We start from the raw sequence: 19,976 nt of genomic DNA, 5'->3' as shown, positions 1-19,976 counted from the left end.
CCAACCCTCCACCAATCCCTATGCTTTAAACCTTGGAACTCATTGTCTAATGCAAATAAATTTATATAGGGGATAACTTGAGTGGTGTTGAGTCACTATTATCTCAAGGAAATTCACATCCAGCCGCACTCTACGACTTGTCTGGTGATGATTTTCTTCCCCTTGAGCTTTCCACTTCCAACTAGACTAGAAGTAGTTGTTATAGTAATTTACTAGTTAGTCAGACTTATAATGAATTATGTAGGAATGGACTGTATTTAATATGCTTATTCATATTAATGTCTCCCATGCTTTATAATTGCTTAGACCACCTGAACATGTGTATTAGATTACCTAAATGATTAAATTAGCTACTCGTTACATGGGCCATGTGTTAGTTCATTTAGCATGTAATTGTAATCTCAAGGAATGTATGCATTGCTCCCTATTTCTTACTCATAGTAGGATCCATGCTGCTGCTATGATACACACATTGTTGGAATCTCTCCATGGAAAACTCTAACAAAGGAGAGTCCCTGCTTAGGGTGTAATTAGACTAGTTGTAAGACAAGTAGGCCCCTGACATGGTGGTTTTGGTTGTTGGCATTTGACTATGGGGTTTACCATCCATGTGTGGTTTTACCTAACTGACCTAGGATGAACTTTGCAACCTTTTTAAAATACCGTTAGTTACACATCTTTAAAACATTCATGTCATCATGTTTTATTCACTATACTTAGTAATTTCAACATTTCATTCCCAGTCAGCATTGGTGGTGGCCCTTCACATTGAATTGATTGGCCACATGTTAGTGGGTACTATGCACACTCTAAGGCGGTAGTCTCATGGGCCGGGGATGGTGGTCATGGGACATTATGCCCGAGCTGTCGGCCTACGCTGGGCCACCAGCTCCCCATAGTGATTGTGAGCTAAATTAAATTAGTTGAGTGTAATTGGACTAATAACGGATTGGCTAATCATGATACATGGCACAGACCAGTATCTATTATTATTATACGTGATGTATGTATTCTGTCCGATTGGATGAGTTTTTCCAGGTCAATGATTGCATGAGTGACGAGCCTACTGTCCGCACGGATGAGCTTCCTCGGGGCAATGATTGCATTCCACACATCCATGTATGTAAAAAGACTGCATCTGTAATGTTTTGATTTGGCTGGATGTTTTATGTTATTTCTTGTCTACGACGGTGGTGTGTAATCTTGAGGGGAGATCACACTGAGCTGGCCACTCATTCATCAATATTCAACCATATAGAGGATACAAGGGCAGATGGACTTATGATGGGTCAGGAGGAGACGCGTTCGAGGAGGAGCTTGTCAATGAGGAGCCGTATCAAGAGGCAGTGGCGTATTATGGCCTTAATCAGTAGCTTTCCTTTGATAGTTTATTTGGATTTGTTGCATTGAACTTAAAGTTTTGTAATTGGCCCCCAACTGAGTGGGCCAGTATATTGCTCACACTTTTGGATTTGATTTATGCTATGTTTCATTTCTGCTATTTGCACTTTGATTTACTTGTTAATTTCCATTATTATTAGTTAATTCCTGGGTTTTCAGATTGCGAGTCATGCACTTGGGTTTTAAAAACTGGGGCGTTACAGATCTTCCCGATAATTCTTAACCCAAGCTATAGGGAGACCAATCTGGACTAACAACATTACTTTCGAACCGTAAGACAGCGAAAATGGGTTTCCCGAGTATATGACTAAGTTGTAGTCCTGTAGTCCTAGAGGACGAATGGGAGCTCCTCCACCAGTTGCCTTTTGCATTTTTCAACTTTATTTTAAGATGGTGCTTGATGACTTTATTCACCACCTCCACTTGTCATTGGATTGCGGGTGCCGAGGTGAAGAATAAGCATTCGAAATGTCGAGCCCCCGACACATGCCTCGGAACTTATCGTTGTCAAACTGTTTGCCATTATCAGAAATGATGATGCATGGGATTTTGAACCGACAGATGATGTTCTTCCAAATAAAGTCGATAACCTTCTGCTCCATGATTTGTACGATAGGCTTGGCCTAAGCAACAATAGCGAACTTGACCTGTCCTTTTCTAATGGGCAGAGGTCCGATGATGTCGATCCCCCATTGGGTGAATGACTACGACTCGCTCATGGGGGTCATCTCTTCTGTGGGTTGCCTCAGCATGGTCGCATATCGCTGACACTTATCGTACCTCTACATATAGTTCTTCGAGTCTTCCCTGATGGTCAACCAGAAATATCCTTAACGGAGTATCTTCAGAGCCAGGGCCCAACTATCGGAATGATTTTCACAGATGCCTTCATGAATCTCCCGAATCACAAAGTCTGTTTCATCAGTTCGAAGACCCTTGAGGTAGGGCTGTAAATGCCCCTTCTTGTATAAGATCCCATCCAAGACTATATATCGTGCAGATCTGACCCTCAAACGTCTTGCCTCCAGCCTGTACGAGGGGACCTCGCCATAAGTGAGATAATCGTAAATCGGATCTATCCAGCTCAGTGTGAGTTCCACCAGATTGATCGTTTCTTGATCTGTTCGATCAATGCTCAAATGTTCTATGAACTCCAAAGGGATGACCTGAGGAATTTTTCCCTCTATGGCCGAGCCTTGCCGTACTATGGCCTAGGAATTCTCTATCCTGGATATTTGATTGATGAGGCAGCTCCAAAACTTCTCTATCAACTTCCTAGCCTCAGCCAGGTAAGCCACCATCCTAGTCTTCTTGGCCTCATATTCGGTGGAGATATGATTCACTACCACTTGAGAGCCACATCGCACCTCGAGGGACAAGACCCCCAAACTGACCACCAGTCTGATCCCAGCCAATAGGGCCTCGTACTCCACCTCATCGTTAGAGGCTTTGAAGCCTAATCTGATTGCATACTAGATAGGTATAGAGTTATGTGCAACTAGGACGATCCCTGCCTAGCGTGCTTGGTGTTGGACGACCCGTCCACGAAGAGGATCCATCTTGATTCTGACTTTGCAACTTGATTAGTTGGAGGAGCGAGTGTAGAAGCTGCTTCTACTTCGGCGCTCATCCCCTTTTCACTAGGAGCAATGAACTCTGCAATGAAATTGGCCACGACTTTCCCTTAATCGTGGTCCTCGGTCGGAACTGAATATCGAACTGCCCGAGTTCGATCACCCACTTAGTTAGCCGACCTGACACCTCGGCCTTCTGGAGGACTTGCCTAAGGGGAGAGTCGGTCAAGACAACGATGGAATGAGCCTCGAAGTATGGGCGTAACCTCTGAGCCGATACATTTAGGCAGAGTACTAACTTCTCTAGAGCCGGGTACCTCGTCTCAGCAGGCACTATTGCTTTGCTCACATAATATACAAGGTGCTGCTTGCCCCCCACTTCCTTGATTAGCATGGAGCTAACGATTGAGGCTAAGACCACCAAATATAGGAATAAGGACTCGCCCTCTTCAGGCTTGGACAGTAAGGGCGGTGAGCCTAGATACTGCTTCAACTGATGGAAGGCTTGCTCGTATTTCGATGTCCACTCCGCCTTCTTGTGGCCCTTCTTTTACTGAAAGAAGAGGAGACATTTGTCAATGGCTCTCGATATAAACCGTCTGAGCGCTGCTACTCTTCTGGTGAGACATTGTATCTCTTTTGTCATCCGAGGCAAGCTCATATCGAGGAGCGCCTTGATCTTATCGAGGTTTGATTCAATGCCTCATTGACTGACCTAAAATCTGAGGAATTTGTCAGAGCTGACTCTAAAAGTACACTTCACTGGATTCAACTTCATACGATATTCTCGGAGGATGGAGAAAGTCTCTCTGAGATCCACTAGGTGATCGGATGCCCTGATGCTTTTGACGAGCATAATGTCAACGTAAACTTCCATTATGCGTCTTATCTACTTGGTGAACATCTGGTTCACAAATCTCTGATACGTGGCCCCAGTGTTTTTCAGGCCAAATGACATAATCCGATAACAGTAGAGCCCCTTTTTAGTGACAAATGTAGTTTTCTGCCTATTTGGGGGTTGCATCGCGATCTAGTTATACCCGGAGTAGGCATCCAGGAATGAGAGTAATTCATGTTCAGCCGTACTCTCTACCAGCTAGTTAATCCAAGGCAGGGAAAAATTATCCTTGGGACAAGCCTTGTTCAAGTCCGAGTAGTCCACACAGACCCACCACTTCCAGTTTGCTTTCTTGACGAGGACCACATTTGCAATCCAATCTGGATAATGCACCTCCTCGATGTAGCCAATGTCAAGGAGTTTGGAGACCTCGTCTGCTATAGTTGCATATCGTTCGGCGTCAAATGCTCTCCTCTTCTATTTTACTGGCCTGTGATCTGGGTCCACATTCAGCCTGTGGACCATGACATCGAGAGAGATTCCCGACATGTCTTCATGCGGCCATGCAAAGACGTCTCTATGCTGCTGCAGGAAGGCTAACATCTAAGACTGTTGCTCGAAATTCAATGACATGGCGAGCTGAATAGTTTTGCTCGGATTTACTTCATCAAATGGTACAGCCTCTAAGTCCTCCATGGATGAATCCTCTGTAGGACCCCTGGGATCGAGGACATTAATGATGAGGGCTTGCTTCGTCGAGCCTTTCTTCACTGCTATCGTATAGCATTTTCGAGCTTCGTGTTGATCGCCTCGGAGATAACCTATCCCGCCCTCGGCGGGGAATTTCATCATTAGATGGTATGTGGACATGACCACCTGCATTGCATTGAGGGAGGGTCTGCCTAAGAAGACGTTATGCACTGACGACATGTTAACAACAAGGAAGTCCACCAAAAGGGTGACTTGATGTCGTCCTTCTCCTGTAGTCATAAGGAGGGAGATAGCTCCCTCAGAGATCACCCTTTCTCCAGCAAACCCGTGCAGAGGGGTCTTCACAGGTCTGAGGCGTGACCTTAGGATCTCCATTCTTTCGAAGGCCTCCGAGTAGATGATATCAGCTGAGCTCCCAGTGTCGACCAGGATGTGGTAAACCTTATGGTTAGCTATGGTCATTGCCACCACTAAGGCATCGTCGTGTGGATGTTGAATTCTGCGTGCATCATCTTCCGTGAAGGTCAGGTTGCATGAACTGACTCGGAGTTCTTTCCTTGGACTCTTGGTTATGTGGATGTAGTTGTCCGGATCGGACTTCCGAGAGTGGGCTTTACGAGCCCTATTTAAGTCTCCTCCACCAGACGAACCACCAAAGATTGTACAAATTTCGACTGGTTCTTCTGCAATTTTTGTTGGCTGCTTTTCTCTCTGAGCTGATTTCTCCTCCTTGGTGTATCGACGCAGATGACTCTTACAGATGAGGGTCTCGATCTCGTCCTTGAGATCCACATAGTCACTCGTGTTATGACCGTGGTCACGATGGAATTGGCAGTACTTGCGCTTATCTCGGCGATCCGTGTCGGCTTTCATGCACACGGGCCAACTCAGGAGTTTTTGACCCCTGATGTCTAGCAGTATCTGTTTTGTAGATGTGTTGAGGGGAGTGTAGGAATGGAACTCCCCTCAACTTTCCTGCTCGGCCGATGATCACGAGGATCAGAGTCATACGATTTTTTGTTGGATGACTAGGGCTCTTTGTTCCTCAGCCTCTTCCCTTTAGTTGATGGCTCCGCTACTTGGATATTTTTACGAGAGTTAGAGAACTCCTCAGTATTATGTATTTTTGAGCTCTGGTGACAAGCTCGGCCAATGTCTTTGGTGGGTTTTTCCCAATTAAGAAGGTAAACTTCCCCTCTTTTAGCCCACTGAACATGGCAAAGAGTGCCATTTTGTCATCATAATCCTCCACCTGTAATGCCTCTTCATTGAAGCGGGCGATGAAGTCCTTCAATGATTCTTTAGGCCCTATTTGATAGGAAGCAAATGAGTAGTCGGCTTCCGACTCTTCTTACCACTTATGAACTAGGTAAGGAACAATCTGCTGAGCTCTGTGAAGGAACCGACCGAATCAGGCTTGAGTTGTTTGTACCAACTCCAAACTGATCCAATAAGGGTGATTGAAAAGACTCGGCACATCATCACATCCGTAGCCGTCTGGATCTACATCCAAGAGCGATAGACTTCTACGTGCTCGGATGGATCTCGAGACTCGGAGTACTAGATGACGAGAGGTATCCGAAACCTCTGCAGCATCACCTCGCTCATGATTGCGGCGGCGAAAGGAGGTTCAGTCTCTTCCAACATCACCTGAACAGCGGTAGGGACAGATGAAGGTTATTGATTCTACTGTAACATTTGAATCCGATTACTGAGTTCCATGAACTTGTCTCCCACGGATCCATGTTTTCGGCTACCGTCTCCCAAGGAGCCTCCACCTCAAGGGTCCTCACCCCCCCTCCTCCTCTCCAGCTCGTGGCAGAGGTTTGTCGGTGCTAGGGCTGAGGTGATCGAGGAATTTATCGGAGCCCCAGTTGTTAGGTTCCGTGCCAGAACTTGGTCTTGGGTCGGAGGGGGGTTCTGGACCGAAGTTGGAATTTGGGCGGATTGATGCTGTAACGCTTCAGGTCCCACACTTCGCGGTGCGGACTCGACTTCCACCACTGGTCTAACTATTTCCCGGTCGCGAATACTATTGCTTTACCAATTTACATTAGCACGCATCCCAACCCTTGATAAGATGCATCAGTATATATCACAAATCTTTCCCCTTCTGTTGGTAAAGAAAGTACTGGGGCTTCTGTTAATCACTTCTTCAATTCAGAGAAAACCTACTCACAATTTTCATTCCATTTAAAAGAAGTGCCTTTTTTGGTCAAGTTAGTCAACGTCCTTGCTATCTTAGAGAATCCCTCAATGAACTTTCTATAATAACTAACTAATCCGAGAAAACTGCACACTTTTGTTACATTGGTGGGCTGCTCCCAATTTAACACAGCTTCAACTTTTGATGGATCTACCGACACTCCTTTTTCTAATACCATGTGCACCAAAAACTTTACTTCATTCTTCTAAAAGTCACATTTTGAAGCTTTGGCATACAACTGATTGTCCTTTAGAGTTTGAAGAGCTATTCGATGGTGTTTGGCATGATCCTCTTACATCTTGGAGTAAATTAAAATATCATCTATGAAGACTATCACGAATCGGTCCAAATACGGTTTGAAGACCCTGCTCATGAGGTCCATAAATACTACTAGAGCATTCTTTAGTCCGAAGGGCATCACTAGAAATTCATAATGGTTGTACCAAGTCTTAAATGTAGTCTTGGGTACATCTTCATCTCTAATCTTAACTAATGATATCCAGACAGTAGGTCTATCTTTGAAAAATATTTAGCTTCCTTCAACTGATCGAATAAATCATTTATCCTTGACAGTGGGTACTTGTTCTTGATAGTCGACTTATTAAGTTAGCAGTAATCGATGCATAGCCTCAAAGACCCATCCTTCTTTCTTACAAATAATACTGGTGCACCCAACGGCGACGTACTAGCCTTAATGAAGCCTTGGTCTTGGAGTTGTTGAAGTTGCTCCCTTAATTCTCTCAATTCAACATGTGTCATATGGTATGGTACTCTGGAGATTGGTGCAGTCCCAAGTACCAGATCGATTGTGAAATTAACATCTCTCTTTGGCAGTAATTAAGGAATATCTTGAAATACTTCTAAAAATTCATTAACAATCGAAATTTTTTTTACTCCTTGTGGTTCAACTTCCGAGATGGCTGATAAACTAACCGGTGCTCCCTTCCTTTACATCCCATGGAATTGTAACAGTGTTCGCCCATCGATATTTAATATGAATATCTTCCTAAAACAATCAATTTTTTACCCGATATAAAGATAACCAATCCATTCCCAATATAATATCACATTCTCGCATTGGCATAACTATAAGATTAGCTGGTAAATTTACATTCTCGATCATGATCGGACAGGATATATAAATCTGACTTAGGTCTACTAAATTACCAAGGGGTTTTGCTACCGTTAACTTTTTATCTAAGGGAGTAGGAGATAACCCAAGCGAGCATAAAAGGCAGTAAGAAATAAATGAATGCGATGCTCCAGAGTCAACTAATGATCTAGCTAAGGATGAATAAATGACGATGGTACCTTCAACTACATCCCCAATATAATATTGCATTCTTGCATTCCCAATATAATATAATACATCCCCAACTACATCCCAGATATAAAGATAACTAATCCATCCCCAATATAATATCGCATTCTCACATCGGCATAACTATAAGATTAGTTGGTAAATTTACACTCTCGATCATGATCGGACAGGATTTACAAATCTGAGTTAAGTCTACTGAATTACCAACGGGGTTTGCTACCGTTAACTTTTTATCTAAGGGAGTAGGAGATAACCCATGCGAGCTTAAAAGGAAGTAAGAAATAAATGAATGCAATGCTCTATAGTCAAATAATACTCTAGCTAAGGATGAATAAATGACGATGGTACCTTCAACTACATCGTTGCTAGCGTCGATGTCAGGCTGAATAATGTCATCTGTTAGTAGTGATGGATCCTCATATAAGGGTGGACATCATCATATGTCTGAGTCGCTCCATCCTTAGACTATGCTGGAACATTATAACTCTGAATTGGGCCCTCGTATTGTTGCGCCAAGTTCTCATACGGCTGCACTGTGTTGTCTCCTAACTGTACTAGGGCATAAATTCGGCCTTGAGCTTGTGGTCATGGCACTTGACCTCCCTGCCTTGATTGCTAGTACTGCTAAGGTCTAACCTGTGGCGGCGGCTGCTGAGGTGATCTCTGATATACCAATGAAAGTCCTCACTGTGGTGGCCTTGAGTACGACTGTAGCGATCTCTGTGGATATGGCTGAGGTGGTCTCGAGGATGGCTGTGATGTGGAAGGATGTAGTGGATGTCGTTGTGACATAGACGACGACGCATGTTGCTGGGGAGGCCTAAAAGACTGATGTGAAGGTCCTGACCTTTATGGATATTAAGTGTTCTATGGTCTGGAACAAAAACGAGAAGTGTGACCCTCGAGTCCACAATTTTAGCAAAATCTCGAAAATTGTGGTGTAGGAAGTGCTGTCGTCGGTCTGGCCATCGATGTCGATGTTGTTCTCTATTCTCCTAGCTACATCTTGCTGGGTTGGAGATATATATGTAGCAGTTCTAACACCACTCTTTACGTCTTTCCTCTGATCACGATTCTTCCAATATTCGTTGATGTCTTTCTCTACTGCTAAGGCACGCTCCAATACTTTAGCATAGGTCTTCTGTACGAAAGGGGCTAATCAGCTATAAATAGAAGCTCTCAGATCTTCCTCAAATTTTTGTGCCTTATGGGTTTCATCGGACACCAGAAATTTACAAATCATGATAGCTCTGTGAACTTAGCATGTCACGCCCCAGTAGAGGTGGGCATCGAGCCGAGTTGAGTCGAGGTAGGCCAAGCTCGGCTCGACTTGTCCATGATGTACTCAAGTTCGAGCTCAAGCTCAACCTCGAGCTCAACATTGAAGCTTGTCTTGTTTGCTAAAGCTGTCGAGTCGAGTCGAGTTTACCTTGAGTCGAGCTCAAGCTTGAGCTTGTTTGGTGAGAGAGTAATGTATTTTGTTCTTAATCCTCCTCTATTGATGTAATATTCAAAAATCTTAGGAGAATCAAAGCAAAACCTAATGAAATAACCAAACAAAGCTTCGAATCGAATGAGGAAACCTGTAAGAATCGATTTGTTCTTGATTGTCTTCCACCAACAGAAATCCAAGTACTAGAAAAGAACAGAGTAGAACACAGATAAAAAATCCAAGTAAAGAGCTCTAACTAATCAGATCATTGGATTTCCTTAAAGCTCTAACAAATCTGAGAAGAACCTATTTTAGATTCCTGGGGTTTCTTGCCCAAGAAGTAGATCTCAAGAGAATGAAATCATACTATTATGGATCTATAATGAAAACTGGTGGTGGTGGTCCAAGCGAGCGTGCGGCTGGCAATGGGTAGAGAAAGAGAAGAAAGGGAAAGGGAAAGGGGGTGTGTGCAGTTGGATAGAGACTCTAGGTTTTTTTTTTTCTTATTTCTTTTAAAGTTAAAACTTATATATATATATATATATATATAAAATATTTCTCTAGTCAAGTCGAGTTCGAGTTCTAGTTGAGTTGAAATGCCCTATGATTTAACTTGGCTTGAACTCAACTCGAGCTTCAAATAATTAGCTTGGCTCAGCTTAAATCGGTCATTCAAGCCGAGTCAATTCGAGCTGACTCGAGCCGAGTCGAGCGAGTTTTTCGAGCTAGCTCGACTCATGACCAGCCTTACACCCTAGACTCGGTAACTAGACTCACAAGGAACCTGATAGCAGGTTCTGGCCACAACAACATCCGTAGTACCCCATTCTCGGCTTCTGAGGCAGGTTCCAATCTTGGGATCCTACAAGGAGGATTTCTATAACAGTATAACCATTTCTAATATAAGCATACCCAAGATCACAGCAAGTACATTTAAGAATAACAAAGGCTCACATCACAAAATCCACTGAATTTGAACTTTTACAAGTTTCCATAATGTCCAAAAGGACATACATAAGATAATAGAAGAATGAAAGAAAAGTCTGCAACACCGGGGTCCTCAAGCTCAACTTTAATCCAAGCTCTGCCGCTACGACACCTGCCTAGGATCACCAGCATGCATTAATCATGCATAAACTTATAGAAGCTTAGAGGATGGTGAAAGTGTGTGATAATAATGCGCAGAAGAATAATAGGAGGTATAGGAAAAGAAACATGCTCAATGACAATATCACTAGCCTTACTAAGGCTTATCATGAATACGATGCAATGAGTACTGGGCGTCATATCAAGGTAATGCATGAAGGGGTTTATACAGCTGATGCGAATGCGATGTAGATTAATGCCAGTGCTCATAACTAATCCACATATCAAGTACATTTGCAATCATAAGGAAAACAGCGGGGTACATTACACTGTTGGATGACTGCTGCTCTACAGACCCCGCACAGTCAAACGAGTGTAAAAGACCTCATTACCTACCTGTGGACAGCCAATCACCAGCAAGGCCTGATGGTAGTGGACCCATTTACAAGTTGGTTAGATTCAGCCTAGCAAAGCCTCCTTACATTAGGCGAGTAAGGCCACACCCCTATCCAACCGACTACAAAACAATGGGAGTCGTGGCCTAACGGTATAAGGCCCTCATGCGCTCATAGTTTCCACTTGGTCATGACATTAGGGCAGATCCTTGGTACCATGAAAGTTTTAGGAATCTCAGTCATGTGCATCCTATGCACCCGGTATGCTTAAATAATATTTCCGGTGTCCACATATATAGCCATCTACTAACATCCTTATGGAGGCAAGGCCCTGGTGAAGCAAGGGCAGTACCATCCGTCTATGACCACCACACAATGCAATCAATTCACACAAAAGATGCATATGGGCCACAATGAAGTAAGTGTGCTACTTGTAGAATATGTTCCTCATTCCCAAGGAGGGACAAGGTCTAGATACATAGACAGGTACTCCAAGGATAAGTAAAGTCCTCAAGTGGGGGCCCAATACTTTGGGATGACTCACAAGCTAAGAGAGTCATAAAGCCTCAAGGAGAAAACGGTCATAACAAGCTCCAAGATGGGCGTTCAACCACCTATGAGGACCCTATAGGCATACCCTAGGGCCACCAAGGAGGACATTCCACCTCAACTAGGTCCCAAAAAGTAGCCCGCTACGCATATAAAGTAAAGTCCAAGGCCCAAGCAATCCACGACCTAGTGGGCCGTACACTAAGCCCAATGCATATGTAACATGGTGGGCCCTCAAGCAAGTTTTGGGCCCAACCATAAGGGTCATGAGTCCACTCATTGTGGTGGGCCTAATGGGCAACCCATTATTCTAACATATGGGTGATCCTTAAATTTAAAACAAGTTGGGCCTCACATCTCGGTCCAAGTATGGGTTTATTTTAATGGGCAAGTAAGGGCCCAACTACTTGAATATTTGGCCCATAAAACTCATCACAATAGTGTGTTATTTATAAGCCCAAGGGCCAGGGGTCCATCACGAAGATTCTAGGTTAATGGGCCTAGGAACCCAACATGCAAATATAAATATTATTCCACTAAAATCCCAATAAAAGTGGGCCTTAAGTATGCCCTAATTAAGCCTAAAATCTAATTAAAAATAGGACAAGATATGTGTAACAATATCTCCAAATTTGGTGGACCATGCTGCGCAAAAACATTCATTTATGCGCAGCAACCAGGGGCCTATTGCTGAAATGCCAGCCCACCCACAATCTGGCATTGCTGGAAATTCAAAAGTTAGATAAATTATATATTTATTTTAGTTCCTAGTGACCCATACATGTCACTGGGGGGTCCACCAGATGAAGGGAGTGGATTTAACACATGAATCAGATGGGCCATACCGCCAGACTGGACGTTTGGCAGCAGCCCAATGGGTTGGGCGTCCCATGGTGGGCAGCCTTATGGGCTTAGGTAATTGGCCCAAAACTCACCCAAATGGACCCTAAAAATGAAAACTACAGAGAGAGATGACTATGTCCCACATGGACCAAGATTGGATGGAAGGTGGGACAATAAAACTCATCAAGGTGGGCACATAAGGTGGCCTGGACGGCCAGCCAAGGCCACTCTAGGCCACACCATAGTAGGTACAGGGGCTCGATGGCCCTGAAAATTTGTAAGATCATCCTTCCATGGGTGAGACACACCTCCAAAAAATTTTGTGATTTTTGAATAACTAGAAGCATTTTAATTAATTTAAAGAAAATAGTTTGTCCAGAAAATCTGTCTGACTCAGACGTCCCAATGTAGTGGGCCGGTCCAGCCATTGCCAGGGTGTGCACAGGGGTCCATTAGCCCCAAACATTGGTAGGTGGGTCCTACCATAGGTGGAACATACCTTCAAAAAATTTACTGATTTTTGGAATAACAAAAGTATTTTATTCAATTTTAAGAACACTAGCTGTCCAGAAAATCTATTTAGTGCAGATTTTTGATAGGCCTTGATCTGAGCTTCCAATGGGGTGGATTAAAGGCCTCTAAAAATAGGAGAAAATTAGTTTTCATGTCCCTCATATATTTAACATAGGGTGGGTTCCACAAAAGTGGCCCACCAATGCAAAAATTATTTTGTAATCTAGGATTTTCAAACTATCATGTTGCTGGAACAGTGTAGAAAAATACAGACTATCCACCTCACTTGGGTCACACCTTTGGGAGCTCAATCAAGGTCAGATGGGGCTGAAATTTAGGGGACATCAAGATGAGATCCTCACCTTTCAGAAAAGTATATTTGATGGGTATGACTATGAAATGGCCAAGCTATATGTCTTAGAGGGGGGGTGAATAGGACTATGCCAAATTTTAAGATAAATACAGCAAAAATATAGAAAGATAGAACTGAATAAATAATTCACTTCATACTGCTGAATGCTAGTTCAAAATATTGATAGTTCTAAGGACAACCATGCACCATAAAAATGGCAGGGCAACCTTACTAGAACAAATAGAGAAACTGAAGCTCAAAGTAATAAAGAGATAACAAAAATATAATGCTGAAATGTAAATATAAATTATTACAACATTCACATCCACACATACATTCCACAATTCTGAATGATAAAAGATAGGAAATATAAATCACACATCCACAATACAAAGAATTATAGTGGTTCGCCTGTGTGTTCCCCAACTGTTAAACAACAGCCACACAGAATGCTACTCCACTCCTAATATCCTCACATAGGGGATATTAGCGTTCACTATCAAATAGGTTTTTATAGGTTCACCCAAAACCTTCACAATTGTGTCTTTTTCAAAGGGCTTACCCAATTCAAAAACCCTAACTTCTGAGTTTTCTGGCTCTCCTCAGATAACCAACAACTTTGAGATTTTTTTAGCTTAACCTCAAATAAAACCAAACAATGTAAATTACATAAATTGTAAAATACTTGATTTTCTTTTTCGTTGTAGCAGCCCAGAAGAACCAAGTCAGAGTAGAGATTTGAATGTCAAATTTCAATGTCCAATACTCACTTTATAATGATTTTAGGTTCTAATAGATTTTAAATTAAAACAAAAGGACTAGCTCTAATTGATTTTAATTCCAGAAAAAGGAAAACAACAATTCCTCTTTTCAGATTAGATTGGCATACAAGAAACAAAATCAATTAAAAAAGCTAAAGAAAGAGAATATTAAATATGCACACTTAGCTTATATGGAGCACCAACTTATCTCTCAGAAGGCTGAATTAATTTAGCTTGAAGTTCTTTAATTTTCATATATAATTCTGAGATTCGCGCTCTATTTATAGGTGAGTAAATCACGCCTTCGACTGGTCTAAGGACCTTTACGACTGGTCATAGAACCAACAAATATTTGAAAATTCGGGTGCGATAAAATTTGGCAATTTCATGACTAGCCGTAGGTTTTATTCGACTAGTCGTAGATCTCCTTCGACTGATCGTAAGATCCCTTTGACTGGTCATAGGTGGCCAAATTTCAACGCTGTTCTTTGAATTGTAGGTCTACGACTAGTCGAAGATGTAGTCGACACTATTCCTACGACTGATCGAACAGTCCTTAGGACTAGTCGAAGCCTAATAGAAAATTTTTAATTTTTGTAACAAACTTACGACTGATCCAGGAAATGTTTTGACAGGTCGAAGCAGTGCTAGGACTAGTCGAACAAAGTCCAGGACTAGTCTTAGAACAGATACTCACTTATATAAAACATATGAATTATATATCTAAAATAGCCTACTCTAAAGGTCAACCTAAGGTCAGTCATACCTCAATAGTGAAGAAGGACATTAGAACTTTAGAGACGAGTGACCTTTAAAAGTAATGGAGCTTGAAGTCTTGATGTCGTTTAAACTTGAGAGATTTTTAAGATCTTGAGATTGAACTTGAAAGCTTCTTGAGATCTTAAGGTTGAACTTGAAAGCTTCTTAAGATTCTTAACTTGTGAACAGTGCTTGTCAACTTAAGTTGATCTTGAGTAGAGCATTGTTCTTCACAGATACAAACTTCATAACAGTGTGTTTGGCACCACAAATTTGACAACACAAAGGGCTATAAACTATTGCACTTATAATCTCCCCCTTTATCAAATTAGTGACAAAACACACTTTCAAGATATGTTACATAACACAGAATATCTGATTAAAGAATCATGCACCAGTTGTTATTAACCGGCATCCTACAAACTTATAAATCAATATTATTCAACATACAGTCCACCTCTGCACACCTCTGCACATACTCCCCCTGAGTAACATACTCATAAAACACCATACGACACAATACTACGCCCTCCTCATGACAACTTCCATATCCATATACATATCCATACTCCCCCTTTTTGTCACAATAGGATAAAAGAAGCACAGAACAAATGGTCGAGGAGAAATAATTAATGAGAAATATAAGAGGTAACTAGTCAAGATATGAGAACATAGTATAAGTAACACACATAATTCATAGACTGAGCTAAGTTAAAGAGAGTGACAAACTCAAAACTAGGTAAGAGTACTAAAGTTATTACAGACCGGTAATCTTAAAAATACTAATCTGACCCAGATGAAGGAGCAGGAATAGAAGGATCAAGTTGATGCATGCCTTTGTTCAAGCGCCTAAGATAATTGCGCATATATTTGAACTGTAAATCATAGGAAACAGATATGTTTTCCATCTTAACATTTGGATTCTCAACTTTATCTTCCAATGCACTCAGACGTGCATCAAATGAAGAAGGCTCATAATCTAGATCATTTGTAGAATCGGACTTAAGTTCTTTAAAAATATCATCCATGTTAATATCATCAGGAGGAAGATCACCAGCTTCTTCCTCATGTTCAGCTTCAGCACTGCCAACACCATCACCTTGGCTAGGAAGGAAATCCAACTTCATCTTATTGATATTGGAATTGTTAAATATCAGATGATGGATAGGGGCCTCTCCAACCGACATGTCGACTGACATATGTGTAGCCAACACAGTCATCAAATATCTAAAAGGAATCTCACTATGACCAGGATGGAGTCGAAACTGAATGATGAAGTGACAAATCAAGGATGATAAACAAATGTTAACACCTCTGACAACAGAATGAAGAATACGAACCATGAAGGACATCAATTCAGATTTATTACCTGACCGAGGATACAAATTAGACACAAAGATTTTGTGAAGAACTCTGTATTTGGATAACAAATACCTTGAGAGAAGTGCATTCCCTTTATGCGTCCATTGTACATCCAAATTGCATAAGTCCTTACTCAGCATACATTTTTCAGCGACAAAGAGTTTAACAGATTATGTATGGATGGGAATACCCTCATCATTCACTGGAATATCCATAAGGGCTGACATCACATGATGATCAACTTCAAATGACCCTTCTCTTATAGATATAGAAAAGGTTAAATTTTCCAGTGAGAAAGCATATATGCATGCAAACATGGATTGGGCAACGGACCGGTATGCTGGCCCACCGCAAAGCAATAAGTTATTCCAACCTACAGATTGGAGTATAGGAAAAATATCAAAAGGAGCAACATGATTAATATCAACTGGATGCTCAACAATAACATTACGCAATCTGATGTCCCGAATATAAGATAGATCGTCCTCAGGAGCCCTAAGATGATGCTTAGTGATAGGAGCCGATCTGGAAGAACGAGACGGACCACGGGACGTTGATTTTCTTCCTCTAGAAGTCATATGCAATAAGAATTTCAAGAATATAAAGAGTTGTAAAGGATTGAGAAAAGAGTTTTCTTAAATCAGATTTTAAAAAAAACCCCAAATCTCAACTAAATTCGAAATAGACAACTCCAAGAGAGAAGTAGAAGCAATCTAGACACAAATCTATAGGAAAAATGCAAATGGAGCACTAACCTTGAAGATTTTGGAAGATGGGTTCGACTAGTCATGTGTCGGCTCGTTGGAGAGTGAAGTTAAAATGAAGAAGAAGATGATTTTCCCTAAATTTTAAGTGAATCCACATGATTTAAGACTGGTCGTGGATATACACGACTGATCATAGCATGACTGGTCGTGGATACTCACGACTGGTCGAGTACAGGCCAAAAAATCTGATTTTTGCATATTTTTCAAGATTTGAAAACTAAACTAGCAAATATATACACTATGATACAAATAGGCATAATTAATCATTTTAAAATGCACATACCGAGATCAAATTTTATTTTGTTAAACTTGCTTTTGTCAAGCGATTTAGTGAAAATATCAACACGTTGATTCTTGGTAGGGATATATTCCAAAGATATAACCTTTTCTTCAACTAATTCCCGAATATAATGAAATCTAATATCAATGTGCTTAGTACGAGAATGCTGAATTGGATTTTTTAAAATATTTATGGCACTAGAATTATCACAATATAATAACATAGAATCCTATTTAATTCCATAATCACTTAACATACATTTCATCCAAACAAGTTGTGTACACGCATTACCATCTGCTATATATTCAGCTTCAGCTATTGAAAGTGATATAAACTTTGTTTCTTGCTAAACCAAGAAACTAAACAGTTTCCAATATAAAAACAACCACCACTGGTTGATTTTCGATCATCAAGATTACCAGCCCAGTCAGCATCCGAGTACCCAGCTAATTAAACACTAGTCTCATGAGGATACCGGAGACCGAGATTAACAGTACTTGCGACATATCGTATAATCTGCTTGACGGCAATTAAGTGCGACTCTTTAGGTTCAGACTGATATCTAGCGCAAATACCAACACTTAGAGTAATATCGGGTCTACTAGCAGTTAAATACAATAGACTACCAATCATACTCTGATATAATTTCGGATCCACATTTTTACCTGAAGAATTTTTTGAGAGTTTCAAGGTTGCACTCATAGGAGTATCAAAGTTCTTACCATTCTCAAATGCAAATCTCTTAATCAAGTTCATAGCATATTTAGATTGAGAAATGAACATTCCATCAGGTTTTTGTTTTACTTGCAACCCAAGGAAATAATTCAATTCTCCAACCAAGCTCATTTCAAATTGAGATTTCATCAAATCTGCAAACTCAATAGTCATGTCAGTACAGGTAGATCCATAAATGATATCATCAACATAGATTTGTACTAATAAGATGTGATCCTTATATTTTTTAATAAATAGAGTTTTATCAATACATCTCATTTAAAAATTATGGCTTAATAGAAACTTTGTTAGGCTCTCGTACCATGCCCTAGGAGCTTGTTTTAAACCGTAAAGTGCCTTTTTAAGACGATACACATGATCAACATTTCTGGGGTCTTCAAAACCCATTGGTTGTTCAACATAAACTTCCTCATGCAGATCACCATTTAAAAATGCACTTTCACATCCATTTGGTAAATCTTAAACTTTCTAAAACACATAATGGATATAAAGAGTCTGATTGATTCAAGACGTGTTACTGGGGCTGCCAATTAATTACAGGAATGGTGTTCGAACCACATTTCCGTAACATAAAAATATAGAATACGTCGTGGATAGCAAACAACTCAGGAGGTAAGGCAAGCTTATAGGCCACAGCGCCCACGCGCTCGGTAATCTCAAAAGGTCCAATAAATCTCGGGGTGAGCTTGCCCTTCACACCAAAGCAAACCATACCTTTTATAAGAGAGACTTTGAGATATACCATTCCCCGACTATGAACTCGAGGGGTTGACGCCGACGATTAGCAAAACTCTTCTACCGGCTCTAAGCTGTGCACATCCTCTGTCTGATAATATCAATAGCCTCCAACGTCTTCAGCACAAGCTCGGGACCTAAGAGACGATGCTCTCTAACCTTGGTCCAACAACTAGGAGATTTACACGGTCTACCATAAAGTACCTCAAAAGGAGCCATGTCGATAGTTGCCTGATAGCTATTATTGTATGCGAACTCTGTAAGGCGCAAATGCTTATCCCAACTATCCGCAAAGTCAATCACACAAGCTCTGAGCATATCCTCAAGGATTTGGTTGACCCTTTCAGTCTGCCCATCTGTCTGCGGATGATAAGCGGTGCTGAGATGCAAAGTGACCTCCATCGCCTGCTGGAAACTCCTCCAAAACTGAGATGTAAATTTGGAGTCTCGGTCTGAAATGATCGAAACTAGAATGCCGTGCAGTCTCACTATCTCCTCAATGAACACCTTTGCAAGCCGGTCCATCAACCAAGAGGCACACACCAGAATGAAATGAGCTAACTTCGTCAAATGATCGACGATAACCCAGATGGTATCATGACCGCGTTGAGTCCTCGGCAAACCTGCGATGAAGTCCATCGATACGTCTCCCACTTTCACTCTGGAATGTTCAATGGCTGGAAGGGACCAGGGGGTCTCTGGTGATCGGCCTTGACATGCTGGCATGTGTCACTTTCGGCCACAAAACTAGCAATCTGGTGCTTCATCCCCTACTAAAATTACTGCCTCCTCATATCACGATACATCTTCATGGAGCCTGAGTGAATAGTAAGTCTTGATCGGTGTACCTTCATCATCAGATCACAATGCAACTCTAGCATGTCCTGGAACATAATCGGCATCTTAAGTGTAATCCACAATCGAAACCAATTTGTCAGTCTGACTGCTCAACGAATGCGGCCTCTGCTCGGTATTTCTGAAGTAACTCGTCTGTATGCTGAGCCTTGATCACCGTAGCCACCAAAGAGGGTTGAATTGACAAGCTCGAAAGCTGAACGATAAAAGACTACAGACCAAACCCAAAGTCAAACTCTAAAATGCCCTCGAGCATCTGCCACTCTCACACCATCATCTTAGCCACCGGGCCTCGTGGCTGACGGGTGAGTGCGTCCACCACCACGTTTGCCCTGCTTAGTTGGTACTGAAGATCAAAGTCATAGTCCTTCAACAGCTCCATCCATCACCTCTAACACATGTTTAACTCAGACTGCGAAAATAGATACTTCAAGCTCTTATGATTCGAGAAGAGCTCGAACCTGACCCCATATAGATAATGTTTCCATACCTTCAGTGCGA

The 19,976-nt window shown here is 41.6% G+C and overlaps 1 protein-coding gene across 1 annotated transcript; it reads right to left on the bottom strand.

Annotated features, from left to right (window-relative positions):
- Window positions 1-4,416: 4,416 nt before the first annotated feature.
- On the bottom strand, window positions 4,417-5,397 carry LOC131220001 (uncharacterized). The gene has a single exon (XM_058214979.1). The coding sequence runs from the start codon at window positions 5,395-5,397 to the stop codon at window positions 4,417-4,419; it is 981 nt and encodes a 326-aa protein (XP_058070962.1).
- Between the last annotated feature and the right edge of the window lie 14,579 nt (window positions 5,398-19,976).

Source organism: Magnolia sinica, chromosome 12 (assembly GCF_029962835.1).
Source record: "Magnolia sinica isolate HGM2019 chromosome 12, MsV1, whole genome shotgun sequence".
Classification (NCBI taxonomy): domain Eukaryota; kingdom Viridiplantae; phylum Streptophyta; class Magnoliopsida; order Magnoliales; family Magnoliaceae; genus Magnolia; species Magnolia sinica.
Note: the sequence above shows the minus strand (reverse complement) of the source record. Positions and strands in the feature narration are given on the sequence as shown.